At 40.7% G+C, this 20,000-nt stretch overlaps 1 protein-coding gene and 1 pseudogene across 1 annotated transcript in view; one reads left to right on the top strand and one right to left on the bottom strand.

The window, feature by feature from the left end:
• Positions 1-1,206, bottom strand: part of LOC138019922 (uncharacterized) — a 21,716-nt pseudogene extending 20,510 nt beyond the window's left edge.
• Positions 1,207-8,241: 7,035 nt separating this feature from the next.
• The window catches only part of LOC138022224 (uncharacterized), a 28,003-nt gene continuing 16,244 nt past the window's right edge, over positions 8,242-20,000 (top strand). Inside the window, exons 1-6 of the mRNA XM_068869280.1 lie at positions 8,242-8,634; positions 8,736-8,860; positions 10,800-10,865; positions 19,045-19,102; positions 19,229-19,306; positions 19,755-19,855. Of these exons, the coding sequence (XP_068725381.1) occupies positions 8,551-8,634; positions 8,736-8,860; positions 10,800-10,865; positions 19,045-19,102; positions 19,229-19,306; positions 19,755-19,855 (512 nt within the window). The 5' untranslated portion in view covers positions 8,242-8,550. The remainder of the gene's footprint in view (positions 8,635-8,735; positions 8,861-10,799; positions 10,866-19,044; positions 19,103-19,228; positions 19,307-19,754; positions 19,856-20,000) is intronic.

The following is a 20,000-nucleotide window of genomic DNA, read 5'->3' as shown; positions in this document are numbered from 1 at the left end:
GACTAACTTAGCTCGCCGGTAAAGCTTTTTTGCCAGGAAGACTAGTCTTCTCGGTTATTCTCACTAAAACAGTCTATTCTTAATAATTGCATTGTATAGCTTGTTGTATCTGAACTGAATATAAAAAAAAAAGAAAACAAATACGGTATTGTTCGAATTGAAGCAACCTTCTCTGGATAAAAAAAGTGGGAAGACGAAGGGAATCTTCCAAAGATGATGCAGGAGAATATAGAAAGAGAAAGACTGTTGTAATTAAAGAAAGTGAATTTTGACTTTTCCACTGCCCTTTTCCCCAAATGAATTGAAACCTTTCAAACGAAAGCTATTATAACCGACTAATTCAGTGTGACAATTGAATCAACTGTGCCCGGCTTCTCTCTGTTTGGTTCAATTTCGCACACTGGCCAAAAATCCCATTCTATCTAACGTCTGGTGTTACGAACAAAAATTCCTAAATTGGTTATTGATGAGGAAACTTACTGGGCCCCTTGATTTAAAATTTCTGTCGTCACTCGGTACTATTGAATCGAAGAGCGCACAAATTAATTTGTTGCCGTTATTCAGTACGCCGTCATTTTACTAATGATACATTGGTGTGTCTCAACCTGATTCGCAAGATTATAGTGACTTTCCCTCGTTACTTCCACGTATGAGGCAACTACGTTTATAATTTCTCAGCGGGAAAGGTCAGGAAAACGTTTGCTCTTCTGTGCACCGGCGCTGAACGAGGGCACGCGAACATTATTTAAAGGCACAGTTAATTGATTAGAAAACCTACCTGGGACGTTACCGAGACATTTTCCACCCTCCACGGGAATGATCTGGAACCATAAAATAAGGAAGCACAAGCGACTGCTTTTTAGAAACATCGTACGCTCTGTTCATGTTTACAGAAAATCCGGTAATCCGGCTTCCTTTTGTTATTTCCTACATCCATAAAACCAATCTTCATTTGCCAAACATCAATTAAGCGATATCGCAGAAAATGACAAATCGATTGCACAATGACGAAGGGCATTCAGCCATTACTGGTGTCCCTTAATATTTGGAAGTGGCAATCTTGTGGAATCACAGATCATAGTGACAATTTCGACGTGAGGCATCGCACTGAAGCATCCTCGGGCATTTTAAATGGAAGCGCCGATGACAAAATTTACATTCCACTTAACCACAACAAAGGCTATTCTTTGTCTTGCTTTTAATAGGAACTCGGTAGGTGAAAAGAAGTGTAGATAAGTTTGCATAAACAAATTAGGCGGAAACAAACAATGGGAAACGGATTTGGCGAGATGAAAAGCTAGCGTAGTCATCAGAAATTGGTTTGTGCATTGAAGAAGTAGTTGTATACACAAACAAAAACTGGTTGGAATGAAAAAGGCTTTGCGAATAATAGTGTCCAAACGGTCTAAAAGTTTACCCATGCACTTGTTTTAACTATGATCAAGTTAAAAATCGTGGATCAAATTACTCACTTGTTACTCCTTTTTTGTAACGATAATTTAAATTATAAATTTCTGAAGTTTCAGTAAAGTATTTTAGATTATTTCCTTGGAAACTCAGTCGAGGGGCAAAAGGTTTGATGTTATTTTATGACATTAGTAACTTTTTCGTTTACATAAAATGGAAAGACAAATATATCGTTTTATTGCTAAGTGCACGAAGTTTGTATTATTGATTTTTTTTTGGCCGTCCCTTTCGCCTTTGAAGAGTTATTCATTTTTATTATTTAGTTTTTTAAAACAGTAAATTTAAAGGCCACAGAAACGATGAATTCTAATTAGTCGGCGTAATTTATTCGGTGAAATTGGTTGCTTGAACTTGCTTAGAAATAACCACCTGGTCATCGTGTCAAAAATTCACTTTAAAACGTCAATTCCTGAGACACTGAAGTGATAGAAGAAAGTGAAATATTATTCATCATAAAGCCGCATAGGCGTATACGCTTAGCATATTAAAATTTGATGTTTATTTCTTGGCCAGCGACCTCACTATGAGGTTTTTTTTCACTGTCGATTTGTCGGTGGTAGGGCACATAATAATAGCAACCTTACGACTGGAAAGGAAAGGAAAGGAACTTTGTTTAAGTGTCTATTCGTTCTGGCGCTGGAGCACTAATTTGGGACACTGTAAACTGAAATTAACAATAACGCAATTCAAGTCAAATGTTGGTTTTTGAGGAGAGGGGAAAACCGGAGAACCCGGAGGAAAACCTCTCGTTGCAGAGTAGAGAACCAGCAAACTCAACCCACATATGACGCTGAGTCCGCTGGGAAATCGAATTAACTCGGTCAATATGTCCGCCGTTCCACAAATACAATGGAGTTGTACGCTCCTACTCAAGGGCTCATGATATGGAAGACATCAGACAGCAATGGCCAGGTTGCTGACCACAGTGACCAGCGGTTTTCGTTAAAACGATGGTTTGCTGGGGGTGCTCAGTCTCGCGGCTCAGAAAACCTGGGGTTGTTGTCATTGTTAATTAAGGTTTTTCTCCTGATATGCCGTAATTCACACAATTGTAGTTAGAGTGGTTTTCAAATGAGTGTCGTAAAACCAAAACCAAAGTTATTACTTTGGCCAATCAAAAAGGACGGAAACAATCCAGTAAACCAATCAAAACTCAAAGTAATTACAAGTAGCCGACACAAAGCGAGGGAAACTGTGCACGCGCGAGCCACGATTGGTTTGGGTTTAACTTCTGATTGGTTGAAACAGAGGCGCGAGAACTTTGAACCAATCACTAAGTGAAGTAATGCAAAACCAAAGCAATTCGCTGATTACTTTCGACACTCAATTGAAAATCGCTCTATTGTCATCAAACGGTTTGGTACACTCTTGCTCAACATGATGTTCGGTTGGCTAAATGGAAAAACCTTAGTGATACATATGATTGATATTGGCACAAATGATTAATCGTTTACAAGTTCCCGGAGCCCGAGAAAATAGGCTTTTGGCACCCCGGCAGCCCGCGCCCCGGCTTTTCCCCGGCCCCGGCTTTTCCACCAAGCCACTTGCTCAAAGGTTTTTTGGCAAGACTGAGTCTCGGCGTTGTCTCGGCGTCTGCAGCGCTGTTGTTCATCAGCTGGTAGAACTGACAAAGTAGAGTCTCTTTCATAAATAATAGGAATTGGAAAGTTGATTGTTCAGCATTAGCAGGAAAACAACCAAAAAAAAAAAAACAGAGTTATTGAACCTAAGATGAACTTACCTTCTCGCCAGCTTTGAGGTTAGTGACTTGACATCTGTGACGTGTGACGTCACTTTCTTTGCAAAATCACTTCCGCGTCGCTGTCCGTGTTGACAAAAACGTCTCGTGCTCGAGCTCCCTATTAATAGGGAGCTTAAGCAAGCGCGTTTTTGAGACGCCGACGGCGACCGGAAGAGAACATTTCGCGTCCCAGGACAGTGACGTCTCCCAGGTTATATTTATCATCTCTAATGGAGAAAAGATACTTAGTAATGTAAATGTGGTTGTGTGAAGACAAGTTGAAAGGGAAAACAGCTCACTTCCGGTTGCCGTCCGCGTCTCAAAAACGCCCTTGCTCAAGTTCCCTATTACTAGTGGTTGGTAACCTATCCACAGGCCAGACTTGACGTGACTAGCGTGGCATGAAGCACGAAATTTGAACAGACTAAACCCGATTTATGAATGACGTTATGGGCCGGAGGCATCATGCATCTGAACGACTTTGGGCAATGAATACGCACTAAAAGATTTAGATCAGCCAGACGCATGGTGCCCCGGTCTCTTGTCCGTGTTTATACCGGACGAATTAAATGACAATAAATTGCCCAAAGCCGTCCAGACCCCGGCACCCCGTGTTTTCCACAGACCCCGGCACCCCGCGCCCCGGCTTTTCCACCAAACCAGACGGAGTAAGTCTCTTTTGCAAAATATTTGTTTTCCTTGATATATCCTTTTGTATGTGCTTGGGGTTTTTCTCTGTGGTCTTAAATTTTAATGCACTGTCAATGCTAAGACAACGTTTCCAGAAAGACCATGTTAAATTTTGAAAAAGATTAATGAAGGTCAAATTTAATTTCTTCTTTGGAACGCTTCATTTTTATTTGTCATTTGCTTTCCTTTACAGAGATGTACCAAATGGGTTGGACACCGACAGATCTGATCTTTGCTTTACTTTCAGAATCAAACATTCGATCGAAACTGGATTGAGCATTTCTAGTCGTGTTCTCTTCCAATAAAACAATAAGTTCATCCTCTGAAATCAATCTTTGATCGTAGCTCTGAAAAAGCATATCTCTTGTCTTTCTTAAAAAGGTCATGATTCAGTATGTAGATAGAAGACAGAATCAAAAACTGCTGTACAATTAAGTAGGGATGCCGTAAAATCACTTAAACGACAAGCTTAATGCAAACAAGTTTCAGACGCCGGTCTCGACCCAGTTTCACCTTGGCTGCTTGGCGTCCGGTGTTGGACCGGTGTTGCCAAAAAAAAAAACCTCTCGTGCTTAAGCTCCCTATCCTTCACAGATCCATCCCGTCAAGGCAGAGAAGAGAGACCCTGGAAACCGTTGGGTTGATCCAAACGTCACGCAGCAGCTGTCTGTTTCACCGCTTTTTGTACTTTTGGTTTTTTTCGTTTTATGCATTTTTTTGTGATGTATGCAAATTTCTTTCTTAGTTGATGGTTAACTTTGTGCGGTCTGGAATCCTTATGCGATATAAGGCGAGATTGCTGTCATAATTTTGTTTGCGAACGGGACTTTGGGCGTGATGCCCAACGAGTTTCCCTTGGTCGGGCTAGTACTTGAACACAGAGTGATGGAATGCATAGAACAGTAGAACGGTGGAATACTTAAACACGGAACCCCAGAATAATTAAAACGGAACGCTGGAATACTTAAACAAGGAACAGTTGTGAAAATTTTGACAATTGGAACACATGGTTTCTCCCCCCACAAGTGTTCGGGCCAAAAACGAAAGTGGAGATCGGAACTGCATGTCCTTCAGAGTTTTTCAGTGCCTAGATGTATACGTTCCGAAGACTTTGGGAAAGTCGTGAAGAAGGAGTTACGTCACTTCTCTGATGCGAGCACAAAGGGCTATGGTCAATGCAGTTACTTTATTGTCGTAAAAATGGTTGCTGTTATTCATCGTGGTGAAGTACAATAATAATAATAATAATGTATTCTCGTTTGTCTCACGATGTGGTCACTTGTGATGTAGATGGCGACGTTTCGACTGCATACTGCTAGTCTTCATCAGGCGATGATGTCGACTGGTTACGCGTCACCTTTTAAACACGATGCTCCGCTGTGATTGGTTGGTTTTCTGCAGCTTTTAATTAGGATCTGGGAACCTAGGATCTGGAAACGCTACGTTGACGACACTTTCACCATCCTGGATCGCGGAAACGTTGATAGCTTCTTACAGCATCTGAACAACCAGCAGCCTTCCATTCGCTTCACCATGGAGACAGAGAACGACTACAAACTCGCTTTCCTTGACACGGCAGTTTTAAGAGAACCGGACGGCCGCCTAACCACCAGCGTGTACAGGAAGCCTACGCACACTGATCAGTACTTAGCGTATGATTCCCACCACCCGCTATCAGTAGAACGCGGTATTGTCAAGTATCTTTATGAGGGCGCCAAACGTATCGTAACAAAACCTTCTGCTATCTCCAAGGAGAAGAAAAACCTGTCTTCTGTTCTTGTCTCTAATGGTTACCCTCTTTCTTTCTTGCAGAAAATCACCAAGAAGCTGTGCTGAGCCCACGATCGAGTACAAGTCTACCGCGGTTTTACCGTATGTCAAAGGCCTATCCGAACAACTTCGCCGCTGCCTACAGCAACAAGGCATACGCGCTGTTTTCAAGTCGGAGACTACATTAAGATCACATCTAGTACGATCGAAAGACGGTGTCGAGCCGACAAAACAAGATGGCGTGGTTTACAGGATTCCCTGTGAATGCGGTAAAGTCTACATCGGCGAGACTGGAAGACCTATGCAAGATAGAATGAAAGAACATGAGCGAGACATCCGACTTGCCCGTACCCAGACCTCCGCCGTTTGAGAACACGATAACAACACCGGACACAACCCGCTTTGGAACGAAGCAAAGTTCAACCTCGTTCCCAGGGTCTCTCTTCTCTGCCTCCATTGTCGTTGAGAGAAGACCCTGGTTCACGCTGGTCACGTGGCACTCGTCGACAAACATTTTTCCACTAGGGTAGTGTTTTCGTTATATTTTGATCCCGCAACCGCACCTGGGCGAAAAAATATTCGTTTAACAAGGCATTTCTAAAATAAAAAGGTCAAAAGAGCTGATGTTATATTCCCACAGGAGATGAATTCCCACAAAAGCGGTCAAACTAAAAGCAAGAGCTTTTGTGATCGACAAGACGACTTCAATGTCGAGCGGCGATTGACGTTCGCTTTAAAAAAATTAATTTCGTTAGTAGCCAAAGTTGCTTCTTCAGAACAAACACTAACATAAAAGAATACACCAAACACTACGTTTGCTTAATAAAAATGTCTCTTTTATTTTACTGCGACTAAAAATATACACACGCTATTAAAGCGCGGTGCAGTGGTAAAAAAAATCTTAACGACATCGACAATTTACACGAAGTTGTTGAAATATAAATATCATAAGTCAAACTGTCAACTCGCTGTACAAGATTGCGACCTTAGCAATCACGTTGTTTAACTTTCGAAAGAAAAACGAAAATCAAAGAACAAAATGAAATACCTGCACATGCTAATACAGTTTGATTTGATGGATTTGAGGTCGATATGTGACTCGAGAACTTAAATAACAACACTCCGGCTGATCGCTGAACATGTTTGTTTTCCATGGATAACCGTTTCGCTTGTTTTCTTGCACGACAAAATCTTCTTTCCTTTAAAATTGTCGCAAACTATTAGCATTCTTCGTTGATCCGGACCTTCACACGGATGAAAACTTGAATAACGTGAGGATATTTTCTGTGGCGTCTGATCGATTTGACCACAACTTTTTTTCTTTCACATCGGGTTCCATACGTGTAGTACATAAAATACTGCTGTCAAACGTTTTGTCAATGGTTATCTGGCCACAAAATCAATTGCGTGCTGATTCCCTTCTTTGCAATGTCAACAAAGCCAACATTGCCACCCATCCCCTAACACACATTTCGCCAACCTCCCAGATTCTGGGAGACACGTGATCAGCGTGAACCAGGGTCTTCTCTCAACGACAATGGAGGCAGAGAAGAGAGACCCTGGGAACGAGGTTGAGCAAAGTTTATTGATCGTGACTCTCATTGGTACACACGCAGGGTCAAAAAGGCGATAAAGACTTTACCCTAACAACATCAACAGGGATAGTGGAATAGAAATTCCGGAAGCATGAACGCCCACGATCAAGAAACACACTGAACAGGAGAACCCTACGACAGCGGACCCCGAAGGAACAACACGGACTACAACACGCCGAAACAGCGAGGATCAAAACGCACTAATCACAGCTGCTGAAAACCAACCAATCACAGCGGAGCATCGTGTTTAAAAGGTGACGCGTAACCAGTCGACATCATCGCCTGATGAAGACTAGCAGTATGCAGTCGAAACGTCGCCATCTACATCACAAGTGACCACATCGTGAGACAAACGGGAATACATTATTATTATTATTATTGTACTTCACCACGATGAATAACAGCAACCATTTTTACGACAATAAAGTAACTGCATTGACCATAGCCCTTTGCGCTCGCATCAGAGAAGTGATGTAACTCCTTCTTCACGACTTTCCCAAAGTCTTCGGAACGAAAACATCTAGGCACTGAAAAACTCTGAAGGACATGCAGTTCCGATCTCCACTTTCGTTTTTGGCCCGAACACTTGTGGGGGGAGAAACCATGTGTTCCAATTGTCAAAAATTTCACAACTGTTCCGTGTTTAAGTATTCCAGCGTTCCGTTGTAATTATTCTGGGGTTCCGTGTTAAAGTATCCCGGTGTTCCGTGTTTGAGTATTCCAGCGTTACGTGTTTAAGTATTCCGATGTTCCGTGTTTAAGTATTCCACCGTTCCTCCATTCAACCGTTCCGGCATTCCATCATTCCGGCACTCTGTGTTTAAGTACTAGCCTCTTGTTCGAACAATAGATTTCACAAGTAACTGTCAACCTTAGTTGATGGTTGTTTCTATTTTCAATATGCCTCGCGGGCGTCAATGGGCTTCTGTGTTTCAAGGGTCAATGATCACGTATTCTATTTTAGTTTTCACGTGCTGTATGGTGTGTTTTCTTATAAATGAAATGAAGAGTGTGCAGTAGTTTTACGTTTCTCTCGAGCGAACAAAAAGCAATGAATATGACATCACTCTGTCCCTAAGCCATAGTATTTTGAAACAGGACACATTAGGAAAAAGTGGACTGAAATTGAACGGAAAATTATATAATATATAATATTTTAATTGGCACTAACTTTGTTTTGAAAATCCAAAGTGTGACCTTCAGGGAGTCACACCTTGGTCAAAGCAACTCGAAACGTTTGCCGGGACATCGTGGGGTTTTCCTGTGGTAAAAGGCCGGCGAGCTAATATGTCGAAGAAAACACAATTTACTTGGGAAGAGCTTAGTTCTCTAAACAATGAACACAATGCACACGTTGCGATACGAGGAAAGGTATTCTTTTTCCAGATATTTTCCGCGCCTTGGCACGTTCTATCGTCGTGATTTCTTTCACCCATGCAGTAGCTGTGAACGTTTGATTTCTTTTTATCAAGGTATATGATGTTAGTAAATTCCTAAATCGTCATCCAGGCGGTAAGGATATGCTGCTTATGGGCGCAGGAAGAGATGCGACTGTCGTATTTGAGGCTTACCATTCTTTTAGCGACTGTGCCACGAAGTAAGTTAATTATTGTGCTTATAAGTTATGTAATCAGTTATATTTGTACATCTTTGTACATATAACTTGAATAAAAACATACATGCATGGGCAATGAAGTTGTAGTGCAATCAGGCACTCGTTTTTTGAAGTTAGATTTAACGTACACATTCAATTTTTGTTTGAGGGGTTAGGATGAACCCATGACCATGTCTAATAGCCCACTTTCAATTTATTAAAATTCAGTCCTAAACAAAAGGCATTATCTTGAGGCTCTGGGGAATAAACTCATACAAATCCTTATATTTATTCCCCAGAACCTTGAGTTGATACCTTGTGTTTAGGACTGAATTTTAATATCGAAATTGTTCTTTATTCTTAAGTAGGTATTAAATTGCCCCATCTCCGGCATGACCATTCTGGGGGTGGGGGGTAGGGGGTAGGGGGTGAGGGGTAAGGGGTAAGGGGTAAGGTAAGGGGTAAGGGGTAAGGGGTGTAGGCGTTGAAGGGTACCATAGCTGAAAAAACCCAAACCTGGACAAAAATGCTAACCTTAGGCCTAGTCATTACCTAAAAAAGCATAGTGTTTAGGCCTAAGGTTAGCATTTTTGTAAAGGTTTGAGTTGTTTCAACTATAGTACCCTTCAACGCCTACACCCACCCCCAGAATAGGCATGCTGCCTAGCTCAAGTTATTGTCATGACAACCGCACCTACCTTACTTTACCCAAGTAGCACTTGATCATTGCCGAATTGTAGTTTTGTTCACAGAAATTAGCACTCAATTGTGTTTAATTTGCACATAAGTAGCTTGGGAATTAGAGCCTCGCACAACTCCTTAGTGACAGGAAAAAGTGATTTACCAATGAAAAATTTCAGCAAGATAATAGATTAATAGTAATCGATTGATTCATCTTTTTTAAGCTTTAACTCAGGATTTCACACACTTTACTTGTGAAATCAAAGGCAAAGGTCATGGTAATAAATTTAGTAATATTTGCAAGGATATAATAATATATTGTTATTACAACAAATTATTGTCCACTTTAATTCTCAGTAAAGATTCCCAAGGTGACTGTCAAAAAGCCCATTAGTAAAAAAGTCTGTAACATGTTCACAATTAAGAGCAACTAATATATAAAACTGAAGAGGACTGGGTGGTGTAAATAGAGGATATAACATGGGCGCGCGGGGATACAAATTTTATCTTCGAGTGCTGAAAGTATCTCTCACGAGTGAGCGAAGCGAACGAGTGAGAGCTACTTTCAGCACAAGAAGATAAAATTCGTATCCCCAAGCAGTCAAGTAATGTTCTGTTTATTATATAGATATTGATGAAATGTCCAGATTTAAAACAACTTGTTTTTTTCATTTTCAAAATGATGAAAAAGTGGTCACCAACCCCTAAAACATGCATGTTGTGTGGCATAAAACAAGATATGAAACTTATGAAAAGCAAATCATGATAATGTAACATTTTGCAATAAAAATGTTAATGTAGTAGAGAGGCATTATACTGAAGCTCAAAATTAAAGTATCTCACAGTGAAGACAAAGCTCGCATTTTATTGGCTAATCGTGTTCGTTACCATGACGACACCTATATCCTCACATGTGAAAGATAAAAATGATATGTTCACTGCGCACGGTGAAGATATGATTTTTTAGTAAAAGTAGAAATCCTGGTATTTCATCAGTATCTATATGATAATAAGTTTTTGTGTTATGGGAGAGTGGCATTTATTCGATCTTTTGAAGAAATAACAATTGGCCTTTCGAGTGTCAATGTTAATGTTTGGTTGTTTTGCTCCTAACTTCTTCTTTGTGTGAGGACTGTTACCATTCTTAAACACATGTAGTTATTTTTACAGCTACTCTCTAAACTATTACATCTGTCACATTGAGAATACTCTCACGGGGATTTAACAAATTATTCTGAGTTTCTTGTTTTGCTCTGACCAGAGTGCTGGAAAAGTACTGTGTTGGAGACCTGATCTCTGATGAGTTTCCCACTTTTCCGGAACTTGGGTGAGTACTGTTATTTTTTGTGGAATTGGGAATTTGCAGTGCATCAGTGCACTGATTTTATAATTATTGGTATGATTTATCTTTTTACTCATGATTTTACAACTTGAATTTTCCTGAGAGGGTTTGAGAATTTGTGTTTCACCAACAATGGCATTCATTAATTATCACCTATTAAATGTTTTTCAAGGCTTATCCTGAGAGTATCTCCTTCTTCAGGGTTCTCAGTAGAACCTGTAACCTGTAACACCTGTCACGTGTCACATGTTACAGCTGTGAAAGCTCCTTGATCAGTAAATCAGTTAGTCAATCAATATTTCAAGTAAAAGAACAACTTTTTGAGCGAATAAATGCGTAAAGTATTAATAACTAATTTTATTGTTAGTTGCTTTTGCAATTTCCCTTGTCGTAAAGCCTGTCCACAGAACAACTGAATAATCACTGTACCAATATATTAATTAAACACGAAAGACGCACTATAAAAGGCGTGCTGCCTTAGGCACATGCAAATGATTTATCACTCAACTCTGGATGCAACCGGGCTCTGTGATAATTTGTGCAATTAAAAAGCCCCTTATGGCAATGTGTCTGTAATAATTATGTCATAAAATGTTTAATATCTGTCTTTCTTTTTTAAATCCCCAGTCCATTTTTGTTGTGCTAGAAATATATATCTTTTAGGGCTTGCGTCTCTGTGTTGCTGTCTTTTGATCACAACCTTGGATAATTGATGAGAATTTGAATGAATTCAGTTAAGTTCTTTAATCAAAAGATCAACTGAAGTATTACATTTTACAGCCATAGATCACATGTTCTATCGGCATACATCAAGATATCCGATAATGTAGAACTGACATACATTAGTCACGTAACATCCCCCTTTCTTTGGAATGAAAACAACAAGAAATCACAAAAATGAAAAATGAAAAAAAATAAAGAAATAAAATAAATCAACACGGGAATCATCATATTCCTCCAATCAATGTTCAATGATTAGTGTATCAGTGTCTTTGGCAATAATCAATCATAATGTCCATGTCAGGTCTGGTCCGGTCTCCATTGACCAACAAACAATAGATAAAAGAAAAAAAAAAAACCCTAGAATCCTAGCGAGCATAGTGTTTAAGATAAGCCGGTTCCTTGATGGTTCTTTTGGGTCGTTGTTGGACAATAACAGCAGCAGGTGTAGTCCGCTGTTCTTTCGGTTGATGGCTGGTCCCAGGTGTCGGTTTGTTGGGGCTTGCAGCTAGGGTCTGATTCTGGTCCTTGTTCTGAGTCGTTTCCGGGTTACCCTTACGATCTTGTGCTGATGACTTTGGTGGGATGGTCTGTGTTTGTTTTAGGTCAACTCGGTTGTGACAGTAAGCTCCATTGGTGGACTCTACCTCATAAGATCTTTCATCATATCGCTTGGTCATTGTCGCTTTTTCCCACTCTTTCCGTCCAAGTCTAAATGGTCTCATTCTTACCACATCCCCTTCTTCCAAGGGGGAAAGGTCTCGGGCTCCCTTGTTGTAGTATTTGGCTTGTCGTGCTTGTCTTTCCCGAGTCTCCTTCTTAACTGCTTCAGCACGCACAGACTGTGGTCTTAATAAAGCTTTGGTAGTAGGGAGTTGCGTTTTACAACGTCGACCTAACAACCACTGGGCTGGACTGGTACCCATTGATTCAGTGGGGCTGTTCCTTAGTGCTAGGACTGCAAGGTAGATGTCTCCTTTGGTTTCTTTCGTCTTGCGCAGGAGTCGCTTTGCATCTTTGACAGCTGCTTCCGCTTTGCCATTCGTCTGTTGGTGTCCAGGACTCCCCGTGCGGTGCTCGAAACCCCATTTGCTTGCAAAACTGGCAAATTTTTCGCAGGCAAATTGTGGACCATTGTCACTGATTACAATGTCTGGGATTCCTTGCCTTGCAAAATGGCACTTCAACTTCTTTATGACAGTGCTTGCTTTCCTGTCCGGTAAGTTGTCTATTTCCCAAAAGTTTGAGAAATAATCAACAATGATTAGATATTCTTTGCCATCTGTGGTATACAGGTCTGTACCAAATCTTCTCCCACGGGCGTTCTGCAACTTCGTGGCTCATCAAGCTTAAGGTCTCTCTCTGTTGCTTCACCTCATATTTGCTACACATCTCACACTGGGCAATGTGCTTCTTCAGTTCTGCAGTCATGCCGACAACAACCATTCACGCCTATGTGAGAGTAATGAATGCGCTCCTTCATCTTTGGTCTCATCAGTTTTGGGATGAGGAGTCGCTCGCCTTTAAAGACAAGACCATCAGAGACACTCATTTCATCCCTGAAGCTGAAGTAAGGGGCCAGTACAGCTGGGAGCTGCTGCTTCTCTTCCAGCCAACCAGTATGGATTACCTCTTTCAGCTGTTGCAAGGCTTCATCATCACGGGTGCTGGCTGTCATCTCCTCGAGTCTCTCTTCAGTCATCGGTAGTAGCTTAACAGCATTCACACGTTCAAACTCTCCTTGGGTGTTCAGGGTGGTAGGTAGAAATGCTTGGCTTAGGGTGTCGGCAAGGTACATTTGTGGACCAGGTTTGTAGATGATCGTGACGTCATATTTCTGGATTTTCAATAGCATTCCTTGAAGTCTCTTGGGTGCTGTTCGGAGTGGTTTCTTGGAGATCGCTGCTAAAGGCTTGTGGTCACTCTGGACTGTTACGACCATACACATACTGGTCAAATTTCTGGAGTGCAAAGACTACTGCCAGCATCTCTTTCTCAATCTGGGCATATCGGGTCTCTGGGTCTGTAAGTGCGGGGCTGGCAAATACCACGGGTTGCCCATTTTGCATTAGGGCAGCCCCAAGACCCTTGTCACTTGCGTCACACTGAACAGTGAGCTCTTCTAGCATTTCAGCAAGGGTGCCTGTGTCACAAGCTTCTTGACCTTCTCAAAGGCTTTGTCATACTCATGCTGCATCATGCCTCTTTGTGTGTTAATTGCTGTATGGGCTCCAGCACTTCTGCTAGCCGAGGCAAGAACTTGGCAAGGTAGTTTACAAAACCACAGAATCGTCTCACAGCTTTCACATTGCTGGGCTTGGGCATGTTGCACACTGCTTCAATTTTCTCTGGATCAGGTTTGAGACCATCTGCTGTGACCAGATGTCCCATGTAGGGGATCTCCTTGCATAGCAGCTTTAGCTTCTTTTTATTCAGCTTCACCCTCTTTCTCTGCACTGCTGCAGGAACTGCTGTAACTTCCTGTTGTGGTCAGCTGTTGCCTCCTCCTCGGTACATGTATCTCCTACCCCATAAATAACCATGTCGTCATGAACTGTCAACAAACCATCAAGTCGATCAAGTGCCTGGTTCAGCCTCTTTTGGAACATTTCACTGGCTACACTGACTCCAAATGGAAGTCGTCTCCATCGGTACCTCCCGTAGGATGCATCAAAGGTTGTCAGCTTGCTCAACTCGTTGTCAAGCTGTACGTGCCAGTAGCCATTTCTTGCATCCACTTTAGTAAAGACTTTTGCTCGTGAGAGGTTTGGAAGTACATTGTCAATGACAGGAAGGGGGTATCTCTCTCTCTTGAGTGCTTTGTTTAGTTGTTGTGGGTCCAAACAAAGTCTCAAATCCACAGACTCCTTCATTGCGATAACTAGGTTGCTCACCCAGTCAGTGGGTTCATCAACAGGCATCAGTACTCCGATCTCTGTCAGTCTCTCAAGCTCCGCTTTGAGCTTTGGCTTAATGGCAAATGGTACACGCCATGACGGGGCAATATTTGGCGGCACAGCCGGGTCAACATCGAGGTGCTGCTTTCCTTCGAGTGTCCCCAGTTCTCCTTCAAATACATCATTGTACTCTTCTATTATCTCATGGGCTGTCAGAGTCTTCTTACTTTCTGTTTTTGTTGTGGCCACCCTTTCAAAGTTTTCTTCATGCACTTCTATGAGCCCCATTTTCTGTATCACCTTTGCTCCTAGCAATGGAGTTAAATTGTCCTTAACAGCAATGAACTCGACGGAGTACTTTCTGCGGTTTTTTGGATTACGTAGAGTCACGCGACAGGTCCCTTCCAGTTTAAGTTCCGTTTTGTTCCACATCTGTAACACTCATTTTGTGGGTTGAACATCCTCCTTGTTGACATATTTGATCGGTAAAACATTCACAGTGGCACCACAGTTGAGATGAAACTTTACGGGTTTCTCGTTAATAAGCATCTGTGCGTAGATTTCACGCTCCGTGACGCTGCTGACAGTTCCTGTTATTTCCGGCTTTGTGGTCAAACAATAAAGGAATTCTTTCTCGCTTGTTTCATCCTCTTCGGGGGCGTGGGTTCGAATCCCACCGCTGCCACCATGTTAAGTTCTTTAATCAAAAGATCAACTGAAGTATTACATTTTACAGCCGTAGATCACATGTTCCATGGGCATACATCAAGATATCCGATAATGTAGAACTGACATACATTAGTCACGTAACAAATTCAAACAAAAGTAGCTCATGAAGTTACCCCGTTTATAGTTTGTCCTCATGTTTAAGCGCTTCTGTCGCAATGCAAAACACAGCTACCATATTGAATTCGAAACATTTTAGCCCAGGCCACTACTCACAGATGTGGAGTTCCAAACAATTGACCACAAATGCCACACCAACCAGAGATTTCTCAAAGTAGAGCAAAATAATAAAAATAATAATAATAACAATAATAATAATGATAATAATAATAATAATAATAATAATAATAATAATAACTTTATTTCAGTGTCAATCTTCTAGCTAGCCTACAATAGCCTACTAATCAGGGGCACTATCCTATTTAAGACATACAATGATCTTTAAAATTGGAATAATAAAATCCTTAGGTTACAATAACTATATACAATAATGAAGTAAATTTGAAGTAATTAATTTTAACTTAATTGAATTCTATATCTATAATTCTAGGAACTGCACGTGGGGCAGTTTGCCATTACAAGAGTCATTCTCCACCAAGTTAGCGGGGCGTATGGAAAACCCGTAAATCCAGAACCCGGAAACGGAAACGGAAATAGGAATAAGAACAAGAAAGGTCGATGATATCCAGTTGTTTTATTTCAGCTAAAAGAGTTGAATGTTATATCACATACTTAAAACTGCAAAATTGATTTTTACGGATATTGTTGTGACAACAAAGTTCGTACCACTGGCGTCACTCCTTTTTTGAACGGCTTGAGTTATGAGAATGATTGACATTGAGACTCCTCCTTGTCCCTTGGTGGCGTGGGAGCGAATTTGCTACTGAAGCCATGGATGAAAGGAGTCCACAAAAGAAAATTAAAGTAAAAGACAAAAGAATTCTGAATCACCTTATTTATTGAAATAAAATATTAAGGTAAGCAACTACGAACCTCGCCTTCCAGATCTCGCTGCACTGGAGATCAAGAAGAAACATGGGAAAGGTGAGCACTAATTAACCTGCGTGGCAGGCGTTCGAAGGAGAAAGGGAGAACCGCGGGAGAACGAGGAGGGTGCGAGTGAAAAGACCCCCTAATTAATATGCATACATAAGGCAGCTGACAAATCTCTAACTGTCAAATGGCATCCAATCAAAAACATTCACAGGAAAATGCGCTACGCAGGAATGTGGTTTACCGTGCCATTATTCCAAAAAATCTCACGGTGGAGAGAAGTGTGAAACCAAAACACCATTGCCCGAAAAAGGAGCAATCTTTCAACGACGTGTGACGAGTTTGTGAAACGAGTTTACTGACGGAAATATGCCTCAACAAAATCGTGTGTGAATTTGTTCAGACCATCGCTGAAAAAGAAATCGTTTGCCTGAACGACTAACAAAATAATGTGGCTGGAATCCGTAAAAAGAAAAAAAATCGAAAATTCTTCACAACTTTTTTGCAACGTGTGTGTAAGAAAAATAAAAAACTGTTGCATAATCTCGAGTTTCTATCCAAACGTTTTGAATCAGATCAAAAAGACAAAGTTGGCGGCCTTTTTTAAGATTGTTTAATTAAGTGAGAGCTCGAAAACAAACTGACGTTGAATTCAACCGCAATAGGTTGGTGTTGATTGACACAAATTTAATTTTAGCTAGCCAGTCAGGATTTTTCGATTAGAATCTGAGCGTAAAAAGATCGAAAAGCGATAGCATCCTCCCCTTTTCCCATGCTTGCCATGCTGGTTAATTAGTGCTCACCTTTCCTGTGAGAAGGCGGAAAGGCGAGGTTCGTACTTGTTTACCCCTAACATTTTATTTCAATAAATAAGGTGAATTTCCTTTGTCTTTTGTGGACTCCTTTCATCCATGGCTTCAGTACCAACTTCGCTCCCACGCCACCAAGGGACAAGGAGAAGTCTCAATGTCAATCATTCTCATAACCTGAGCCGTTTAAAACAAGAGTGACGCCAATGGTACGAACTTATCCTTAAAAAAGTGTGTAATGTAACATTCAACTTTTTTAGCTAAAAAAAAACAACTGGATATCATCGACCTTTATTGTTCTCATTCGGGTTCCGGTTTCAGATCCGGATCCAGTTCCGGCTCCAGTTCCGGATTCTAGATTTCCGGGTTTTCCATACGCCCAGTTAGCGAGATCTCTTTTTCTAATATTGGCCACGAAGGCCATTAACATCTGTCTATTCAGTCTCCTGGGCTAAGTTTGGACAAAGTTGTGTTCCATAGAACTTCAATGAGTGCCTACCATGCCTGATGCTGTTAAATTGTGGAATATTGAAATCAGAATTTGTCAGATGGTGATTAGATGGCATTCTGCTGAATAGGTCCAGGATATTCTTAGGGAGTAACTTGTGTTTATCCTTAAACATAAATATTGCCATGTCTAATGAAGACGCTTAGTATATAAGGTAGTAAGATTAGCACGTTTTTAATAAGTTATTGTATGACCACCCTGAGACCCCTTTCGTTCACACGTTCCAGTTTCTTTCTATCCGAAGCCTTACAAAAATGCCAGACTAGGCTGCAATAGGTAAGATGGGGGAAATTTGCTGTCTTAGAAATGTAAAGTTTGGCTTTGGCAGGGTTCAGTTTCCTAAGCCTTATTAAAACACCGATTAGCCTACGTACTTCTTTACAAATAGCTGAAATGTGTTCTGAGAAATTTAGATCCTTATCGACAGTGACACCTAATAATTTAAGTTCCTCAGTGATGTTAATAAGATGGCAATTTATGTCTAACTTTAACTGGGATGGCTTGTGTCTACTTCCGAGAATCATGGGTTGATATTTGTTCAAGTTGCCAACCGAATGGTTTTCTTTGTACCACTCGATCCGACATTGGTTCCCCTTCACATTTAATCCTTTTTGTAAGGACATTGATGTTACTATGAGCATAATAGAGTTGGTGATCGTCAGCATACATTGAGAGGCTAGATGAACAATCCAGGTAGAAGAGATAACTTGATAACTTGTTGAGCGCCGTCAAAATACTGTAATACAATGTAGGTCTATAATATTTCTCTTCTTCAGCGGATCCTCTTTTTTGAACGCTGGGTTCCACTTGCCCTTCTTCCATGGATTCGGCCAGTACTTTTCTGAAATACATTGATTGACAATTTCAGTAAGTGGACCTTCCAGCTCCTCTGCCACTATTTTCAAAACATGTGGTGGGATCATGTCAAAACCAACGGCTTTGTTAGGATTCAGGTTCTTTAAGCTACAAGAGTTTCCTGTGCTGATATCTTTCTGAAGGAAAACAATTGGAATCCCATTTACTATACTTATAGCACAGACACTCTGGTGCCTGCTGCATTCTTCTGGGGTAAAGTTGAAACTTTTAGATGGATGATTTTCAACACAAGTACCGGTATCTTCCACAGTGGCAAGTAGTTTGCAAATTCATCAGCTACCAGTGTTTGGTCTTGCACCAAAGTTTTCTGAATATTTAATGTCACTTCTGTTTAATCGTGCAACAAGTTGTTTGGAAAAAGTAAGAATATATTTACCCCAGAATGGAGGAAAACACATTTCAGAACCTCTTGATGAAAGAATTCTTGGGGGGCCAATTGCCCACAAACCCCCCTAGAAAAAAAAACATTTGATTTTATCTGTATCTGCTCTAATTTCAAGAAGTTTCATGATTTGATTGACAGTCTCCAAAAGAAGTAGAACACTTTGTGCTCAGAAAAAAGGCTTGAGACTTCAGTAAAGTGATTATCATTCTCATTACCTTGTTGTTAATAAATAGCTTAAACTTTTTGTCAGGTTGTTCTTCCAAACAGTGCGAGACAGAGTCAAAAAATACTTCAAAGAAACCAATCAGGTAAAAAAATCTTCCATATCTGAAGACAGATCCATTCATTTTCTACACAAATTCCCAAGAGCTAACTAGTTTGGACTTGAGAATGGTCAGACAGTTTTCATTGTTGTATGATTTGCTGTTTAACAGGACCCGAAGTACTCCTTGTGGATGTGGTTTCGCTACATAGCAATACCAACTGTCCTGCTCCTAATGTGGAGTGCGCAGGTTTGTGATTCAAGTTTAAAGTTGCTAATTTTTTTTTTTTTTGCAAAAATTTATGATGTTATTTCATGACACCCAAAATGCCCATAAAGTAGAATAAAACATTGCAATAACCACTTAAAACTGTTGCACAACACAAAAGAAATACAGTAAAAGGAAAAAGAGGCATGGATGGACACAAATGGACAAGATTGAAACAGATTGCATTTTTCAAGTTTATGGCAAATCGACTGGATAAAGGTCGTTTTTGCTCAGAATCATCTTGTTTGTGGTTTAACGATAATTAATTAGCAGTAAAGGAATTCCGCATTACCATTTTCGAATTTTACACTTGTGAGTAACTAAAGATTTCCCTTAAACACCCCCAAATAACCTGACATACCCCCTTTAAGGAGCAAAGTCTCACCATAGTGCATTATCCTGGGCAATAATCTGCAGTGATTCTCTTTAGGTATTTTGGTTGTCCCATAGCATTCTCTTGTCTTGTGTTGCTGCTGCTATCATGGGTTGGATGTGTGCTTTGATTGGATTGGTCAATAACCACGACTCCAGGTAATTTTACCTTTGAAGTCATCTGTGTTATTTAAAATGCCTTGACATTGACAATAAAAAATTACAAGAATTGTCTGGTTAAAAAGAAACTTGTGTTAATACCACCGTGCATGACGTAAGGAAAAGTCATCTTACAGTGTAAGGC

Source organism: Montipora capricornis, chromosome 10, assembly GCF_036669925.1.
Source record: "Montipora capricornis isolate CH-2021 chromosome 10, ASM3666992v2, whole genome shotgun sequence".
NCBI lineage: Eukaryota > Metazoa > Cnidaria > Anthozoa > Scleractinia > Acroporidae > Montipora > Montipora capricornis.
Note: the sequence above shows the minus strand (reverse complement) of the source record. Positions and strands in the feature narration are given on the sequence as shown.